General features: G+C 45.0%; 1 protein-coding gene across 1 annotated transcript in view; it reads right to left on the bottom strand.

Annotated features, from left to right (window-relative positions):
- Positions 1 to 10,299: 10,299 nt before the first annotated feature.
- Positions 10,300 to 19,557, bottom strand: part of LOC139411735 (glucuronic acid epimerase b) — an 86,144-nt gene continuing 76,886 nt past the window's right edge. The window contains exons 5-6 of the mRNA XM_071158418.1: positions 16,059 to 16,351; positions 10,300 to 15,401 (exon numbers count right to left, since the gene is read on the bottom strand). Of these exons, the coding sequence (XP_071014519.1) occupies positions 14,670 to 15,401; positions 16,059 to 16,351 (1,025 nt within the window). The 3' untranslated portion in view covers positions 10,300 to 14,669. The remainder of the gene's footprint in view (positions 15,402 to 16,058; positions 16,352 to 19,557) is intronic.

Raw genomic sequence — 19,557 nt, 5'->3', positions numbered from 1 at the left:
AGTTAATCTCAAATCTCAGTAACTAGAACGTGTAAAAATTAACCAAGCGTGTAAACTGAGTAACAACTACATGGCTAGGCCTATATCAGCACAGACATGATGGTCCTACAGATCACAGAAGAGCCTGATCTTTTACCTGCAGTACCATTACAAATTAATGTCACATTTTATCTGAAGATACTCAACAATTTGATAGGGTTATGAGTAGGGTCAGGTTAAGTGAGGGTCAGTGCAGGGGAGGCTGCGGATGGGAGGATGGCTCATAATAATAGATTACAGCCTCAAGCCCTCTTGGGTATGATGCTCAAGCTTGGCACAGCTGCATTTGGGGAGTTTATCCCATTCTTCTCTGCAGATTCGCTCAAGCTCTGTCAGGTTAGATGGGGAGAGTTGCTGAAAAGCTATTTTTAGGTCTATCCAGACATCTCCCCAGACCCGGCAGGTTAACCAACCAGAGTGACATGTCCCTAGACCTGGCAGGTTAACCAACCAGAGTGACATGTCCCTAGACCTGGCAGGTTAACCAACCAGAGTGACATGTCCCTAAACCTGGCAGGTTAGCCTAAGTGACATGTCCCTAAACCTGGCAGGTTAACCTAAGTGACATGTCCCCAGACCCGGCAGGTTAACCTAAGTGACATGTCCCCAGACCCGGCAGGTTCACCTAAGTGACATGTCCCCAGACCCGGCAGGTTCACCTAAGTGACATGTCCCCAGACCCGGCAGGTTAACCTAAGTGACATGTCCCCAGACCCGGCAGGTTCACCTAAGTGATATGTCCCCAGACCCGGCAGGTTCACCTAAGTGACATGTCCCCAGACCCGGCAGGTTAACCTAAGTGACATGTCCCCAGACCCGGCAGGTTAACCTAAGTGACATGTCCTTAGACCTGGCAGGTTAACCTAAGTGACATGTCCCCTAGACCTGGCAGGTTCACCTAAGTGACATGTCCCCAGACAAAGAGGGAAAGAACAAAGTAAAGGACCAATAATGTATTCTACAGGAGGACTACAACACACCATGAAACATCACACATATTTGTACATCTTTCAATTAAACGTCAATTAAATCCAATGCATTCAATATGCTATTTGTGACGACTTGGTGATTCATTCAATATGCTATTTGTGATGACTTGGTGATTCATTCAATATGCTATTTGTGATGACTTGGTGACTCATTCAATATGCTATTTGTGATGACTTGGTGACTCATTCAATATGCTATTTGTGACGACTTGGTGATTCATTCAATATGCTATTTGTGACGACTTGGTGATTCATTCAATATGCTATTTGTGATGACTTGGTGATTCATTCAATATGCTATTTGTGACGACTTGGTGATTCATTCAATATGCTATTTGTGATGACTTGGTGATTCATTCAATATGCTATTTGTGATGACTTGGTGATTGATTCAATATGCTATTTGTGATGACTTGGTGACTCATTCAATATGCTATTTGTGACGACTTGGTGACTCATTCAATATGCTATTTGTGATGACTTGGTGATTCATTCAATATGCTATTTGTGATGACTTGGTGATTCATTCAATATGCTATTTGGGATGACTTGGTGACTCATTCAATATGCTATTTGTGATGACTTGGTGATTGATTCAATATGCTATTTGTGATGACTTGGTGATTCATTCAATATGCTATTTGTGATGACTTGGTGATTCATTCAATATGCTATTTGTGATGACTTGGTGATTGATTCAATATGCTATTTGTGACGACTTGGTGACTCATTCAATATGCTATTTGTGACGACTTGGTGACTCATTCAATATGCTATTTGTGATGACTTGGTGATTCATTCAATATGCTATTTGTGATGACTTGGTGATTGATTCAATATGCTATTTGTGACGACTTGGTGACTCATTCAATATGCTATTTGTGACGACTTGGTGATTCATTCAATATGCTATTTGTGATGACTTGGTGACTCATTCAATATGCTATTTGTGACGACTTGGTGATTCATTCAATATGCTATTTGTGACGACTTGGTGACTCATTCAATATGCTATTTGTGACGACTTGGTGACTCATTCAATATGCTATTTGTGACGACTTGGTGATTAATTCAATATGCTATTTGTGACGACTTGGTGATTAATTCAATATGCTATTTGTGATGACTTGGTGATTGATTCAATATGCTATTTGTGACGACTTGGTGACTCATTCAATATGCTATTTGTGACGACTTGGTGATTGATTCAATATGCTATTTGTGACGACTTGGTGACTCATTCAATATGCTATTTGTGACGACTTGGTGATTGATTCAATATGCTATTTGTGATGACTTGGTGACTCATTCAATATGCTATTTGTGACGACTTGGTGATTAATTCAATATGCTATTTGTGACGACTTGGTGATTAATTCAATATGCTATTTGTGATGACTTGATGATTGATTCAATATGCTATTTGTGACAACTTGGTGAGTCATTCCTTTGAATGACTTTTAAAACCAAACGGGAAGCCCATTAGGCCTGAACACAAAGACAAACGAGGTTCAAACAGAAGAATCTCTTGTGAGAGCTATACAGATTTTGCCCCTGAGGTATTCTTTATCAAAACACTGTATTTCCTCCCAAGACACCAGTGTGTTGTTACCTGGTAGTGTGGAGTATCTGCCATCTGGGATTGGATAAAACATCTTCACTGGGACTTGTAACCAGGTGACGGCAAGTAAACATTAACCATTAGGTAGTTTAATGTAGTCTAGTTTAATGTAGCCTAGTTTAATGTAGTCTAGTTTAATGTAGTCTAGTTTAATGTAGCCTAGTTTAATGTAGCCTAGTTTAATGTAGTCTAGTTTAATGTAGTCTAGTTTAATGTAGTCTAGTTTAATGTAGCCTAGTTTAATGTAGTCTAGTTTAATGTAGTCTAGTTTAATGTAGCCTAGTTTAATGTAGCCTAGTTTAATGTAGTCTAGTTTAATGTAGCCTAGTTTAATGTAGCCTAGTTTAATGTAGCCTAGTTTAATGTAGCCTAGTTTAATGTAGTCTAGTTTAATGTAGCCTAGTTTAATGTAGCCTAGTTTAATGTAGTGATGTAATGACAGTGATATCAAATCATGCTAGGAATGCGTACACATTCATTTGGAAAGTCTCAAATTGCCTGGAAAGGTAAAAGTTCAGATTTTGGAGGGGGGAAAAAACGATCCAATTTGGTTAGCTTTACAAAAAAAAAAATTCTAATCTCAATGGATTGATAGTGTTGCAATCCAATTTAACACCTTCGATAAGGACATTGTATGAAAGAACAAAACAGAAGACGCATGAAATGTGTCTATTTAAATTGTTCCTTTCACATAGGCCTACACATTACATATGATCATCCTCAATTAGTTATGTTATTATCATGGTGTGCATCCTCAGTGTGAGTTTGTGTGGTGCTGAACTGCAAGTAGCCTATTATTGCATATTGAGATAGAGGTGTTCAGGGAAAACGTTGTGGTGCTGAAGGACAGCTCCGCCATTCAGCCAATTGTATCCCGAATTTCACTGATTAAGAGTCGGACACACTTTGTCACAACAGGTAAATTAGTATGCACACTGTATCATCAGACCTAGCTGACACACAAACTAAAACAGGGAAAATGGAGCGTATTAACACGTTTATGTTACAGGCCTATACTTTACACACGTGAGTAGCCTCAGACTGGTCTCAGAGTAGACGTAACATAGTAAATATAAATCTGGGTCCCTCAAATTAGTTTGATATGTTACGTTTGTTATGGTTACATAAGACAGGTTACTTGAGGTAAAAACGAAAGGAGGGTGGTTGTTCTGGGTGGATGGGTTAGCTTTAGCCACAACAAATGGCAATTCGTAACAAATTCTACAAATTGCAATTCGTAACATATTCAAAATAGGTGATAGACTTCCACTAAATAATACAACCATGTCTCGGATCGACGTACAGAATAATATGAAACGCTCTGAGACCACGTTGGTAGCCTACATTCAAAAGAAAAGGTCACTCATTGGCCAGATGTCAATCTGATGTGCAAGTTTTCCCACCCAATTCTCCACAAGAGGTTGATGAAATGACACAGCCTTTCACAGTGATGTCATTGTGGTTCGAGTCATCAGTTCTAAACGTCACACACTCTCCAAACCTCTCGGGGTCAAAGTTCAGGTGGCGGCCCTTAGCTCACTGAACATTTCGGATAGAAATGCGTGCGCAGGAGGTTCATGGTGGGACTCTTCCTGTGTTGATGTGCGCAGGAGGTTCATGGTGGGACTCTTCCTGTGTTGATGTGCACATGGTGGACTCTTCCTGTGTTGATGTGCGCAGGAGGTTCATGGTGGACTCTTCCTGTGTTGACGTGCACATGGTGGACTCTTCCTGTGTTGACGTGCACATGGTGGACTCTTCCTGTGTTGACGTGCACAGGGTTCATGGTGGACTCTTCCTGTGTTGAAATGCAGAGGGTTCATGGTGGACTCTTCCTGTGTTGAAATGCACAGGAGGTTCATGGTGGACTCTTCCTGTGTTGACGTGCACAGGGTTCATGGTGGACTCTTCCTGTGTTGAAATGCAGAGGGTTCATGGTGGACTCTTCCTGTGTTGAAATGCACAGGGTTCATGGTGGACTCTTCCTGTGTTGAAATGCACATGGGGGACTCTTCCTGTGTTGATGTGCACAGGGTTCATGGTGGACTCTTCCTGTGTTGAAATGCACAGGGTTCATAGTTAACTCTTCCTGTGTTGACGTGCACAGGGTTCATGGTGGACTCTTCCTGTGTTGACGTGCACAGGGTTCATGGTGGACTCTTCCTGTGTTGATGTGCACAGGGTTCATGGTGGACTCTTCCTGTGTTGATGTGCACAGGGTTCATGGTGGACTCTTCCTGTGTTGAAATGCACATGGGGGACTCTTCCTGTGTTGATGTGCACAGGGTTCATGGTGGACTCTTCCTGTGTTGAAATGCACAGGGTTCATAGTTAACTCTTCCTGTGTTGACGTGCACAGGGTTCATGGTGGACTCTTCCTGTGTTGACGTGCACAGGGTTCATGGTGGACTCTTCCTGTGTTGATGTGCACAGGGTTCATGGTGGACTCTTCCTGTGTTTAAATGCACAGGAGGTTCATGGTGGACTCTTCCTGTGTTGACATGCACAGGGTTCATGGTGGACTCTTCCTGTGTTGACGTGCACAGGGTTCATGGTGGACTCTTCCTGTGTTGACGTGCACAGGAGGTTCATGATGGACTCTTCCTGTGTTGACATGCACAGGGTTCATGGTGGACTCTTCCTGTGTTGACATGCACAGGGTTCATGGTGGACTCTTCCTGTGTTGACATGCACAGGGTTCATGGTGGACTCTTCCTGTGTTGACATGCACAGGGTTCATGGCGGACTCTTCCTGTGTTGACATGCACAGGGTTCATGGTGGACTCTTCCTGTGTTGACATGCACAGGGTTCATGGCGGACTCTTCCTGTGTTGACATGCACAGGGTTCATGGTGGACTCTTCCTGTGTTGACATGCACAGGGTTCATGGTGGACTCTTCCTGTGTTGACATGCACAGGGTTCATGGTGGACTCTTCCTGTGTTGACATGCACAGGGTTCATGGTGGACTCTTCCTGTGTTGACATGCACAGGGTTCATCGTGGACTCTTCCTGTGTTGACATGCACAGGGTTCATGGTGGACTCTTTCTGTGTTGACCAGCACAGAGTTCATGGTGGACTCTTTCTGTGTTGACATGCACAGGGTTCATGGTGGACTCTGGGTTCATGGCATCCTTGCATATAGTATCACCTGGGACCCCTGAGAGACTCAGGACACTGAGACTGAAATAACTTATACATTTTATGCAATTGTATTAAATAGTTGGCTAAATCCAAACCAGCTTGTTGGACATTTGGAGCATAGATCTCTGGATGTTTTAGAAACATCACTGTTATGAGATTTTTTGACCTCATAATTGAAATGTCATATTCTTGATGCAAATAATGAGTAATCAAACATTTTTAAAAAATGAACGGTAGTTTGTTGAATTCCAGACAGTCTTTCAGGAGAGTTCAACCCTCTTCCCTGCTATAATACATGTGACAGGTGACTAAAACGCGAGCTCACTGACACGCCTGCAATATCACACTTTACCACAAGATGTCAGTCTTTTCATATGTAAACATTACAGGGTAGATTTCTGAAAGGTCCTCAAGGTGAACAGCTCAGAAGCCTACCTTACCTCACAGGTTGGGGAATCCTAACACCTAATATCGGTATTAGCATCATGGTTTTGAGTATGTCTGGATTGTTTTGGTCAAATGTGTTCATTCAACTACAGTGACGGCTTATAATGACCAATAAAAAACCAACGTTGATCACCTGAACACCCCCAGAAGCCATATAAAAATAAATATTGCTGTGGTAACATAGCGTCAGTAGCCTTGAGATTAAATCAGTTGCTACTAGCGTCTTTAACTTGCACCATGATCCAGTCTTTGAGTTTGTTGTGTCCTCTGACAAGCAGTAATCTTTCAGCATATCTTCTGTACCAACGATGCATAGCCACAGTAGCTCCACTGTAGTGAAAGAGAGAGGGAATCCTCAGTGATTGCCATTTCCTACGGTTTCTGATACGACTTCTAATAGCAACAGATGGGACCTAATAGACCAAATCTACCAGAGGCCCTGACCCACCTATAGCTTTTACAATGAAGAATTCCCCTGTGACCAACCCAAACAAAGACCAATGGTTCTGGCCACAACCCAGTATGTTGCAACCTGAACCTAGCATTTGGTTTCCACCACATGCAGTGGACAGAAGCACTTGGTGCGTAACAACCACTATTGACTGTTGAGAGAAATCTACTTGAGGCTAAACACCTTCCTCTTCTGGAGGCAAAACAGAGCCCCCAGTGATGGCCTAATTTGGCCCCAATTTCAAAGCGCCAATGGAAACAGGGGTTTAGTGTAACATCAGCATAAACCAGGTGGCATCTTGCAGCACATTCATTACAATACAGTAGGTCCTAGTGTGTGTGCTGCCAGTGTGACTGGAGGTCGGCAGTAGCAGGTAGGTTGGACTGGGTCGCCTGCTTGGTTGTGGTTTTCTGGAGTCTGTTGGCGAGGTCGGGTCTCTGGCAGACAGACACTCCCTGGCCCAGTCTGCCCGACCGGATTCATAATTGATGGTGGGTAAGCAGCTCAGGTCGCTCCCTCTCTCTGGTTGGGGCACGGTTATGGCAGCCTTGCCACCGAGGTCACCTCCGGCTCTGACACAGCTGCTAGTTAGTGGCATAATGCACTATATTATTCAGTACAATGCCTATAAGAGGAGAGCCGCGAGACAAAGCAAAACACTAATTAGCTGGTTCGGTAAATCAACGGCAGCAATCAGGGAATGATCACATGGTCTTTGGTTAATGATTATCTCTGCTGTTCCATCGTCTGAAATAGATATTGCTGAAACTATCTGCATTCGATAATGTTTATTCTGCTTCTGAATTAGATGAGCATCGGTGTTCAAAATAGGTCAGAGGGGGATCATAAACCAAGCAAAGATTAGAAAAAGAAAATCAAATGTAATGAGAGTTCCAGCTACCTCGAAGACTTGCAACTTCATAAACTCTGTCTTACACAATGAAGTGATGCCTCGAGGCTTCCTCTACCTTCCTTTCTCCCCCTCTACCTCCCTCTTTCACTCACTCACCTCTTACCTCCTCTGCTTTAATCTGCTTTACTGAACCCCCCCCCTCCCCATCCCATCTACAAAAAGCCTCACACGGACCCAAACCCAATGAGCGTAGGGTCACCCTGGAGCTAATCTGATCAGACAGACAGTGAAATGAACCCAGCTGCAGTGCTCCTCTCCTGGGTCTCCGGACTCTCAAAGCACCATGAACTCCTCTAATGCTATCAGAGCCATCTGAATGGCACTAGAGTAGGTGAAGGATGTGGATGGTCCTGTGGAGGGAGGGCCAATGGGGCCAATAAAGAGACAAAGCCTGGAGTCTGGGAAAGGCCTAATTAAAGGGCTGGGAGACAAACTGGCTGTCAGGAGGAAAGGTAATATCATTAGGGTTTGTGGAGAGAGAGAGAGAGAGAAGGGCTGAAGTCTATAAATGTCAGGAGAGGGGAGCTCTGCTGAGCTCAGGTCGAGCGTTCCTCAATGAGTTTCCAATTCAATGTGCTTAAACTCACCCGGGCTCCATCCATTAGGTTCCTGTGTTCTTAGGCAATATTGTGAGTGAGCCCACTCCCTTGGCTGAGAATCAACCCCACACATGAATGGTCTCAGGATGCTTTAATGTTGGCATGACACAGGACTGATGGTAGCGCTCACCCTGTCTTCTCCGGGCAAGCTTTTTTCCGGATGCCCCAAACAATCGGAAAGGGGATTCATCAGAGAAAATGACTTTACTCCAGTCCTCAGCAGTCCAATCCCTGTACCTTTTGCATAATATCAGTCTGTCCCTGATGTTTTTCCTGGAGAGAAGTGGCATCTTTGCTGCCCTTCTTGACACCAGGCCATCCTCCAAAAGTCTTCACCTCACTGTGCGTGCAGATGCACTCACACCTGCCTGCTGCTATTCCTGAGCAAGCTCTGTACTTGTGGTGCCCCGATCCCGCAGCTGAATCAACTTTAGGAGACGGTGCTGGCGCTTGCTGGACTTTCTTTGGCGCCCTGAAGCCTTCTTCACAACAATTGAACTGCTCTCCTTGAAGTTCTTGATGATCTGATAAATGGATGGTTTAGGTGCAATCTTACTGGCAGCAATATCCTTGCCTCCGAAGCCCTTTTTGTGCTGTGCAATGATGACGGAACGTGTTTCCTTGCAGGTTACCATGGTTGACAGAGGAAGAACAATGATTCCAAGCACCACCCTCCTTTTGAAGCTTCCAGTCTGTTATTCGAACTCAATCAGCATGACAGAGTGATCTCCAGCCTTGTCCTCGTCAACACTCACACCTGTGTTAACGAGATAATCCCTGACATGTCAGCTGGTCCTTTTGTGGCAGGGATGAAATGCAGCGGAAATGTTTTTGGGGGATTCAGTTCATTTGCATGGCAAAGAGGGACTTGGCAATTAATTGCAATTCATCTGATCACTCTTCATAACATTCTGGAGTATATGCAAATTACCATCATACAAACTGAGTCAGCAGACTTTGTGAAAATTCATATTTGTGTCATTCTCAACTTTTGGCCACGACTAGATATGGTTGTCCCTGTTCGATAGAGTCATTGGACAACTTTCAGTGATGTTCCTATCGGCAAATTCATTGCTAAATATACAAGTCAACACATTTTTTTCCAATCTCTGAACGTCTACAATTTGTGTGGGGCGATGCTTCATCCTTCCGTCCCTTCCCCAAGGCGGGCATTTTTGAATAGGAAGCTAACGCTAACAACATAATCCTTTGGGCAAAACCGTAAGAACTGACTAGACTACAATGGGTTCATGTGATTCCTTTCATCAACACAGAGCACGGCCAGAGGCAGAGCACGGCCAGACGCAGAGCACGGCCAGACGCAGAGCACGGCCAGACGCAGAGCACGGCCAGACTCAGAACACAGCCAGACGCCGAGCACGGCCAGACTCAGAGCACAGCCAGACACAGAGCATGATAACACGTTAGTGAAAAAATGTATTTGTACCAGCACCAGTCAAAGGTTTGGACACACCTACTCATTCAAGGGTTTTTCTTTATTTTTACTATTTTCCACATTGTAGAATAATAGTGAAGACATCAACACTACGAAATAACACATATAGAGTCATGTAGTAACCAAAAAAAGTGGTTAAACAAATCAAAATATTTTATATTTGCGATTCTTCAAAGTAGTAGCCTTCACTAAACTGAATAAAAAGAAGCAGAAGAAACTATACTATGGAACAAAAATGAAAAATGTAAAAATGAAATTGGGGCCTTAAATGACATTTTGGGCAAAAAAGGCAAACTCAGCTCCATCATTCATTGAGTCAGAAGGCTCATTCATTACAAAACCCACTGATATTGCCCAGTACTTTAATGATTTTTTCATTTGCAAACGCCAACTCTACTGTCCATATCCAAGTATAACTGACCAAATTCTGGAATGCAAGCATCCATTAGGTTCCTGCTCAGGTTTGTGTAGCGGACTGATCAGTTAATGAAAGTAGACTATCGGATTGCAACTCAATCGTCTCGTCCGAAACGACGATGCATTTTGATAGACCTTGATTGATTCATCTTCTACGCAATTAAAAAGAGTATTAAACAGGAACAGGGTTGCATATTTGAAGAAAGATCATTGGACGTCAACATTAAGAAAAATGTATTTATTTTACAACTTTAAAAAGCGACTTTTTAAGCACAAAGATTCACTCTTATATATAAACACTTTTTCTCTGCATTAAAAAATGGTAGCATGTGCACATTGTGCTTGTCTGTACAACCGCTCTCTGGGCGCCCCTCGGCGGCTGGGACCCAGTCTACATTTTATTGCATAAGTCACATGTCATCCGCACATGTCAATTTACAGGATTGTGGAAAGAATCAAGTTGAAAAGGAGAGAAAATATCGACTAGAAAGATTCCTTTACACAGTGAAAAACAATAGCAGCTTTCAAAAGGAAGGCGTTGCACATTGTCCAGAAGAAACTAAATCCAACAGAAATATAGACCAACGAATGGAGCCTGTGATTGTGCTTTACTCAACAACAAAAAAACAAAACAGCTGACCCTAAAGCAAATCCTTCCACCATGTAAACCAACGCTAAACAAAACAAGCTGGTAAACTACAACCCCCTTCCAGGAGAATCTGCAGTTAGGAGCCTGTTTTTCCCTTTGAAATGTGACCGAGCACTAACACTAGATGTACGGTTGCACACATCCCATTAGACAGGCGAGTTTTACACATCTTCTGTTAACTAGAACTTCCGACACTACTCTATTAGAATCTACATTTCAAAAACTACATTTTCCCAAAAGGCAGTCGATTTCCCCCCCGTTGTCTCTGAGGAGGGGAAGGCAGAAACTCTTGTTTAAGCATTATCGTTCGTCATCTTGTGATATCTCAGACTTGAGACTGACAAGCAAAATGCTTCCTGGAAAATCTGCAGAAACAAAGAAATGAAGAACACCTCAAACAACCTGGACATTTAAAGACTTTGGTATGAACAAAATGAAGCGCTCAATCAACACAGGCCCTATTGGTACGCCTGACTGTCCCAATATCCCTTTAAAGAATGTATGAAATATGCATAGTGGTATTCATGTGAAGAAATGAGACTGAATAGACATGATCAACCAATGATTAAGAGAATCAAACAATATCCATTGAATATCCAAATCAGGGATCTCAAGTTATGACAGGTTCAGAGTGCAATTTCACAGCAAACAATGACTTGGCCTCCAGAATGAAATCAGAGCAGGGCACAAGAGGGCAAGGGTCACAGAGGGTGAAGAGGTGACCATCTGAACCCTGTGACTGACATGGAACCTGGGAGATCAGATGGAGCAGGTAGACACACACACACACACACTACCTGGTCTCAGATGCGTTTGTGCCGTCTTGTGAAATCCTATGGTCATTGTCGTGCTAAAACAGATCTGGGACCAGGCTAGGAAACACAAGGTTGGGGCTTTGAGTTTGAGAACTACTGCACCTGGACTGACAGTGAATTTCACTGAGAGTAAATGAAGGTTAACCACCATTGACTAAACCATTTCCTCTGCATGTTGTAATGAAAACATGGAGCTCACACTCTTCTTACTGTCTCCTCTCTGACAGCAGTACCCGACTCACACCAGCAGGAGCTTTTCCTTTCATTATTTTATACATGTCATTGGCGTCACCTCAAAGAGCGAGGGCCAACGTCACTGCAGTCGTCAGATTCAGTCCTTTATCAAGTTCAAAAGTAATTTAGGAAAATGGGAGAAATGGTCCTTTGAACAAAAAACATTTCAATCCCCTTACGCACTTTAGAATTCCTGTAGCCGGTCGGAGACGGTGAAACCCGATCCGTCTGAACCACAGCTGCAGAACATCCTTCTCACAAACAATCTTTGATCTGACTCCATATCAGTCAGAAGTGAAACCGTCTCCTTCCTCTTGGCCAGCCATTGTTTACCAGTCAGTTAAAAGCTGAATCATTCCCTGCTGCCGCGGCTGCACCACCGACAGGCTCTCAAGACTCAAGCCTATTAACCGTCTGAATTAGAGGTGGCTCTGCAGCCCTCTTCACTCACATCCACCTGTCAATAGGCCAGGCAGGGAGATTAAACAGGCCTGAGCCCACGCATGCTAACGGATGGGAGAAAGACCGACTGTCATTAGCTTTCCGCTAGCGTCTCCGTGTGCCAAGAATTAGGGCAGCGTTCAAAACAACCTCAGCCGCCGGCGATGTTCTTGTTGAGAAACTACAGATGTTGACAGTGTTCCTCGAACAACATGACGCCTCAATCTGCCCACTCTCTAACACACACGCACAGACACACACACGCGTTTCCAGAATTGTAGTGTATTGATTAGCAAATGATTGATATCATTTCCAGATGACTGATAGAGTAATTAAAATGTAGTGTAGTAGCCAGTATTTCTGACAATGAATGTAAAATAGGATATGATGTCAGTGTTACTGAAACAATAACAATATTCAATGAGATGTTACATTCATCTACATTTAATTTGCTGATCAGACACTCACAACTGGAGAGGGTTCACGAAAATCAACCCATGGTGAAATTAAAATGAGTGACATCACTAAGGAAGAATTCAAGATGGATTTATAATGGACATGAACAGAGCTCCAGTCTCAGACTGAGGAGGGCGGCCATTTCCTGGCAATGGGAAAAGATAGGAGGTAATGTAACGACTATAGCGAATGCCTCTGGCTCCAGTATGTGAAGGATGATAGGCCGACCCCAGGGAGCTGTAATGGGAGCTAGTTGTGGCCGGGGATCAGGGATGCTGCCTCCCATTGCTGGGCTGAAATACAACCCGTGTCCCAGAGCAATCAAACTGACCTGAGAGCAGCTACACGGACACCGCCCCTGAACAGATTAGGACTACGGGGCTCCGCAGGGTTCAATCTTCTTCCCCCAAAATGAGATTGTGGTGAGGTGGTTATGAGGCCTATGGGAATGGGATGTTTTCTAGAGGGGGTGAGAAGTTGCTGCCCCTAAGAGCTTTTAATTATAATTGTTTTTACCTTTATATAACTGGTCAAGTCAGTTAAAGAACAAATTCTTATTTTCAATGACGGCCTAGGAACAGTGGGTTAACTTCCTGTTCAGGGGTAGAACGACACATTTGTACCATGTCAGCTCGGGGGTTTGAACTTGCAACCTTCCGGTTACTAGTCCAACGCTCTAACCACTAGGCTACCCTGCCGCTGATCGCAAGTCAGATCTATTTATTGGACACTGATGTTTTAGGTTGGGTTAAAATAAACTGATTCTACATATGGGGTTACTCGTGATAATCCAGGGGAGCTATTGTTAGTGAATGACGATAGTAGCTCCTTATCTTTCTACTCTGAACACCAATCATAGAACAACAAATAACATTTGGTTCAAAACAACTATTATCAATGTTGTTGGGAAACTGGTCGGTCGGGGGAAAACCTGATCCAACATTCAGAATTCATAAAGACTCTCCTCCAAAAAGAGTCTTTATAAATTAGACTCATATCATCCTCCATCTAGTATTTACAGCATGGTTTCAGTCAGCTAGTTCTTCAGCCATCCCAAAACACAGGTCAACATTACAGGGGAGACTAGTGAAGGAATAAAGTGTTGGAACAAAGCTATTCAATAAACCCACTCAAGACATTCTTCTTCTGTAGCTTCCTGATGAGTGAAGAGACAAATGGGGGGGGGGGGGGGGGGCACCCTTTTTTCTCCCATACACACAGACACACTCCCTGAAGCTACGTTTGCACATAATTACAACAGCTAGCTCGGAATAGACCACAGCTGCAATTAGTGGCAAAAATAAGACCCGGGACGAACAGCACCGCAAACATTCAGCGCTTTTAGACAGAACACACCTTTCACCTTCTCTGTAACCAGATCACACACACGTAGCTACGTAGGCTACACACACACGTAGCTACGTAGGCTACACACACACACGTAGCTACGTAGGCTACACACACACACGTAGCTACGTAGGCTACACACACACGTAGCTACGTAGGCTACACACACACGTAGCTACGTAGGCTACACACACACGTAGCTACGTAGGCTACACACACACGTAGCTACGTAGGCTACACACACATGTAGCTACGTAGGCTACACACACATGTAGCTACGTAGGCTACACACACAGAGAGATGTGCACACACACACGTAGCTACGTAGGCTACACACACACTTAGCTACGTAGGCTACACACACACTTAGCTAGGTAGGCTACACACACATGTAGCTACGTAGGCTACACACACAGAGAGATGTGCACACACACACGTAGCTACGTAGGCTACACACACAGAGAGATGTGCACACACACGTAGCTACGTAGGCTACACACACAGAGATGTGCACACACACACGTAGATACGTAGGCTGTGCACACACACACATAGCTACGTAGGCTACACACACAGAGAGATGTGCACACACACATACCACCCGCTTCCCTCCCACACCTCCCCATAGAGTTCATGGTCCAGGACCGGCTCCTAGTTGTGCTTGGCCCGCCCCCCCTTCAGGTAGCTCTTCCAGCGCTTCACCACATCCCGGAAGATGGGCGCGTTATCGATGGACGCCAGCAGCTGCAGCTGGTTGATGTGCGTGGTGTGGTAGTCCCAGCGTGCCAGGTTGGGGGCTGTGCCCAGCATGTAGTGCCGCAGGTCGTAGATGCTGCCCGAGCCCGTGTCATACAGTGGCAGCATGGCCTTGAGGGACTCCATGCCCCTGGAGAACAACAGGCCAGACTCCCGGCCTAGTTTCTCGCCCGCCGTCTCGGCCAGATCGTGGAGACCGAGCAGCGAGTATATGAAGCCGTTGAGCACGAAGGAGCCTGGTGTAGTGGGGTACTCCTCGTACCAGTCGTACTTGTTCATGAAGACAGCCTTGACGCCGTGCTGTTCAGAGTGCAGCTTGTAGGGGCCGGTGGCACGCAGCGCAGCGTTCAGGTACGTCTGGTCCTTGGTGAGCAGGTAGGCGCGGACCAGAGTCGACATGGCCTGGCCCTGCGCCATGGCGGAGTACCAGCCAGGCTCCAGCGGGCGGAAGCCCTCGCCCAGCTTGCGTGTGACCATGATGGGCCATCCGCCACGCTCGTCCTGGTTGCGCAGCAGCCAGTCACTGGCGGCGAAGAAAGCAGCCGTGTGCGCCGTGGTGGAGATGGTGACGTTGTCGATGGCACCGCGCCCACGGACTATCAGTCGCACAACCCGCCGCGGCATCACCTGGAAACAAGGAGGGGGGGGGGGGTTGTTTTATTTAACTGAAGCCATGTTTAACATGATAGGAACATCAACTCTTCCTACCAAGATTCACACAACTTCTACGTTTCTGGTACTTTATAACCTTATGGGTTATATGCTGATTTGGTAACTAACATTTAAAAAATATATTTTATTATAATACTGTAAATAGTATCTTATGGTCTTAACCAACATGTTAAAATGTATTGTTTGGTTAAAATGTATTATTGTTTCTATACATTTCGTTGTTTCTCTACAGCAGGGCTCTCCAACCCTGTTCCTGGAGAGCTACCCTCCTGTAGGTTTTAACTCCAACCCTGTTCCTGGAGACTTACCCTCCTGTAGGTTTACACTCCAACCCTGCTCCTGGAGAATTATCCTCCTGTAGGTTTTTCACTACAACCCTGTTCCTGGAGAGCCACCCTCCTGTAGGTTTTATCTCCAACCCTGTTCCTATAGAGCCACCATCATGTAGGTTTTTCACTACAACCCTGTTCCTGGAGAACCACCCTCCTGTAGGATTTTTCACTACACCCCTAATCTACTGCAGCCGATTCTAATAATTAGCTGGTTGACAAACTGAATCAACTGGGGATTGGAGACCCCTGCTCTAACACAATTAAGACTGAAGGTGCAAACCTTGGTGGCCTTGACGGCCTTGGTGTTGGACAGGCCCACGCCCTTCCTCAGGTCGGTCAGCAGGTCCCGGGTGACCGTGGACCAGGCGGCACGGGGCCCGATGCCGTAGGTGATGTCGCGGCCGCTGAAGGCGATGAGCTGAGCGGAGGTGACATAGTGGATGATGAAGGGCGCGCCCTTCTCCGTGGTCTCCAGCACCACAGACACGCTTCCGTTGGAGGTGAACTTGAGGTCGAAGGAGATGATAAAGTCCTTGGAGTTGCCCAGGGGGAGGGAGACACCTTCAGAGTTCTCTGTAGTGACAGGAGGGAGAAACAACATGGTGGGTTTATTGGTTTCACAGTTCTTCACAGTGCTGGTAGTCACTAGGGTCCATCGTTCTCTGAACTAATGAGAATGTGTGTATTTGGGTTTGTTCTCAAGGTTAAGAACAGGGTGAGGGAGATGGTGACGTTGGATTTATTTTGTAACAAAGCGCTGCATTTAGAAAAAGGCCCATCACACCCAAGACAGTTTGTCTTAAACATGTAGCATCATAAAGAGCTACCGTGTCATTCTAAGGACAGCTTTCTGTAGGCTTGCATTGTAATAGAACGTTGAGAAGTCGCCCCCCCCCAACAGATGCATGGGTTCTGAGAGAAAGTCTCCCCCCCCTCCAACAGATGCATGGGTTCTGAGAGAAAGTCTCCCCCCTCCAACATATGCATGGGTTCTGAGAGACAGTCTCCCCCCCTCCAACAGATGTATGGGTTCTGAGAGAAAGTCCCCCCCCCCCCTCCCCCCCAAGAGATGCATGGGTTCTGAGAGAAAGTCCCCCCTATGGGATCCTGGTTAGTATGTATGTGAGAAAGAGTGACTGGGGGAAGAGAGGGAGGGGGAAGAGAAGGAAAAGAACAGGGGAAGAGAGATAGTAGGGAGAGAAAGAGAGAGATAGTGGGGAGAGAATTAAAATAGACCAAGGTGCTGCTTGGCCCATATCCTAATTACACCTCTAAAAAGAAATATGTAAAAATTATTTAAAAAATTCAGTAATTGGTTGTTTTTCACTTCATTGTTTTTTGCTCTCAAAAATCACACTTATTAAACAATCTAAAAATGGGATATTCTAAGTCAACAAACATAGTAAACCACATCAGAAGACCACTTTTGAGGTCTGGGAAAATGTTTTAAAATTTGAGTGTGTAGTCACCCTTTAATTCCAGTGTGCACCTAGCAAGAGGCTGTTCAGCTAGGTTTTTGTAGCACACATTTGCATTGTCACACGTGGGTAGAGTTTAATACTTATACCCAGTGGATTGATGTAAATAATAATGATATTCTGTCAGGTAAACAGAGGCTACTTTGTAGTTAACATTTCATTTAGAATGTTTTTGAGAAGGCCTTTCCATCTATCGGGAGATTTTTCATTAGCATCATCGCTAACGGCTACACAGTGATAGCGGCGCACACCGGCCATACAGCATTGGGACGGAGGAATTCTCCTCGCCTCATCAGAAAGTTGCAGGAAATAAGAATCACTCTGTTCATGATAAACTTGGGCAAATGAATACATGCTTTTATACATTTAGTTGGTTCCCTACTGATAAGTTCAATTTTAGAATATTGTTGAATTCTGTTTTGTCTGGATTCAGTCCACATCTCGCACTGCAACACTTCCTTAGGCAGCAGCCCAGCATGGAACACACAGTTTGACAATACTACTAGGAAAATGTTGAATCCCTAACACACACACATACAGTACCAGTCAAAAGTTTGGACACACCTACTCATTCAAGGGTTTTGCACATAAGAGTGTGCAAAGCTGTCATCACAGCAAAGGGTGGCTACTTTGAAGAATCTCAAATATAAAATATTTTGATTTGTTTAACACTTTTTTGGTTACTACATGACTCCATATGTGTTATTTCATAGTTCTGATGTCTTCACAATTACTCTACAATGTAGAACATAGTAAAAAATAAAAACCCTGGAATAAGTAGGTGTACAACCTTTTGACTGGTACTGTATATGTAGAGACACACCCACTTCCTTCCAAACAGAGATCATCTTCTGAACTTATCCCAAACTGTTCAGGCCCCTTGTCAGCGGCTAAGCCTGGCTCCCTCCCTTCTACTAAGTCTGCACCCCACAGCACTCTGAAAACACTCAGAGGAGGAGGCACTGTTAAACTTTCAGAAAGAGAGAGAGAGTGCACACGAGAAAGAGATAAAAGGAGAGGCAGAGGGATGGCCCCTCAGTCAGAGAAAACAAGAGTAAGACAGAGAGACAGGCACAGACAGAGAGACAGGCGCAGACAGAGAGACAGGCGCAGACAGAGAGACAGGCGCAGACAGAGAGACAGGCGCAGACAGAGAGACAGGCGCAGGCAGAGAGACAGGCGCAGGCAGAGAGACAGGCGCAGGCAGAGAGACAGGCGCAGGCAGAGAGACAGGCACAGACAGAGAGACAGGCACAGACAGAGAGACAGGCACAGACAGAGAGACAGGCACAGACAGAGAGACAGGCGCAGACAGAGAGACAGGCGCAGACAGAGAGACAGGCGCAGACAGAGAGACAGGCGCAGAGAGACAGGCGCAGGCAGAGAGACAGGCGCAGGCAGAGAGACAAGCACAGACAGAGAGACAGGCACAGACAGAGAGACAGGCACAGACAGAGAGACAGGCACAGACAGAGAGACAGGCACAGACAGAGAGACAGGCACAGACAGTCAGGCAGGCACAGACCGAGAGACAGTAAGGCAGGCACAGACCGAGAGACAGTCAGGCAGGCACAGACCGAGAGACAGTCAGGCTGGCAGGCAGGGCCCCAGGTTTCTACAGCTCTTTAATGCACTCATAAATCCATTACTTAAGGCAACCCAGAGAGTAAGTGGATTTGTACTGTGGCCCTGTGATTACTCTGCCATCAATAAATGATGGGCTGGGAATACAGACGAGATCCCATCTCCTCTCTGATGCTGCTGCTCATCACCGTGGTTGAGAGAGACACTATGCTAGGTTGTCTGATGCTGCTGATCACCGGGGGTGAGAGAGACACTATGCTATAGGTTGTCTGATGCTGCTCATCACCGGGGTTGAGAGAGACACTATGCTAGGTTGTCTGATGCTCATCACCGGGGTTGAGAGAGACACTATGCTAGGTTGTCTGATGCTGCTCATCACCGGGGTTGAGAGAGACACTATGCTATAGGTTGTCTGCTGATGCACATCACCGGGGTTGAGAGAGACACAATATGCCAGGTTGTCTGCAGCACAGGTGCACTAATACATACATTGCCTTCATTCACACACCTGGACTTCCACATTATGTTGAGTTAGACGGATTTTAAAATGGATTCAATTGAGATTGTGTGTCACGGATCTACACACAGAACCCCATAATGTCAGTGGAATTATGTTTTTACAAATATTTACAAATGAATAAAAATCTAAAGTTGTAATTTTGGTCAATAAGTATTCTACCCTGAGCGACACACACACACACACCACATATATATATA

The sequence above is a fragment of the Oncorhynchus clarkii genome, chromosome 6 (genome assembly GCF_045791955.1).
Source record: "Oncorhynchus clarkii lewisi isolate Uvic-CL-2024 chromosome 6, UVic_Ocla_1.0, whole genome shotgun sequence".
Lineage (NCBI taxonomy): Eukaryota > Metazoa > Chordata > Actinopteri > Salmoniformes > Salmonidae > Oncorhynchus > Oncorhynchus clarkii.
This window is presented reverse-complemented; position numbering and strand designations above follow the sequence as displayed.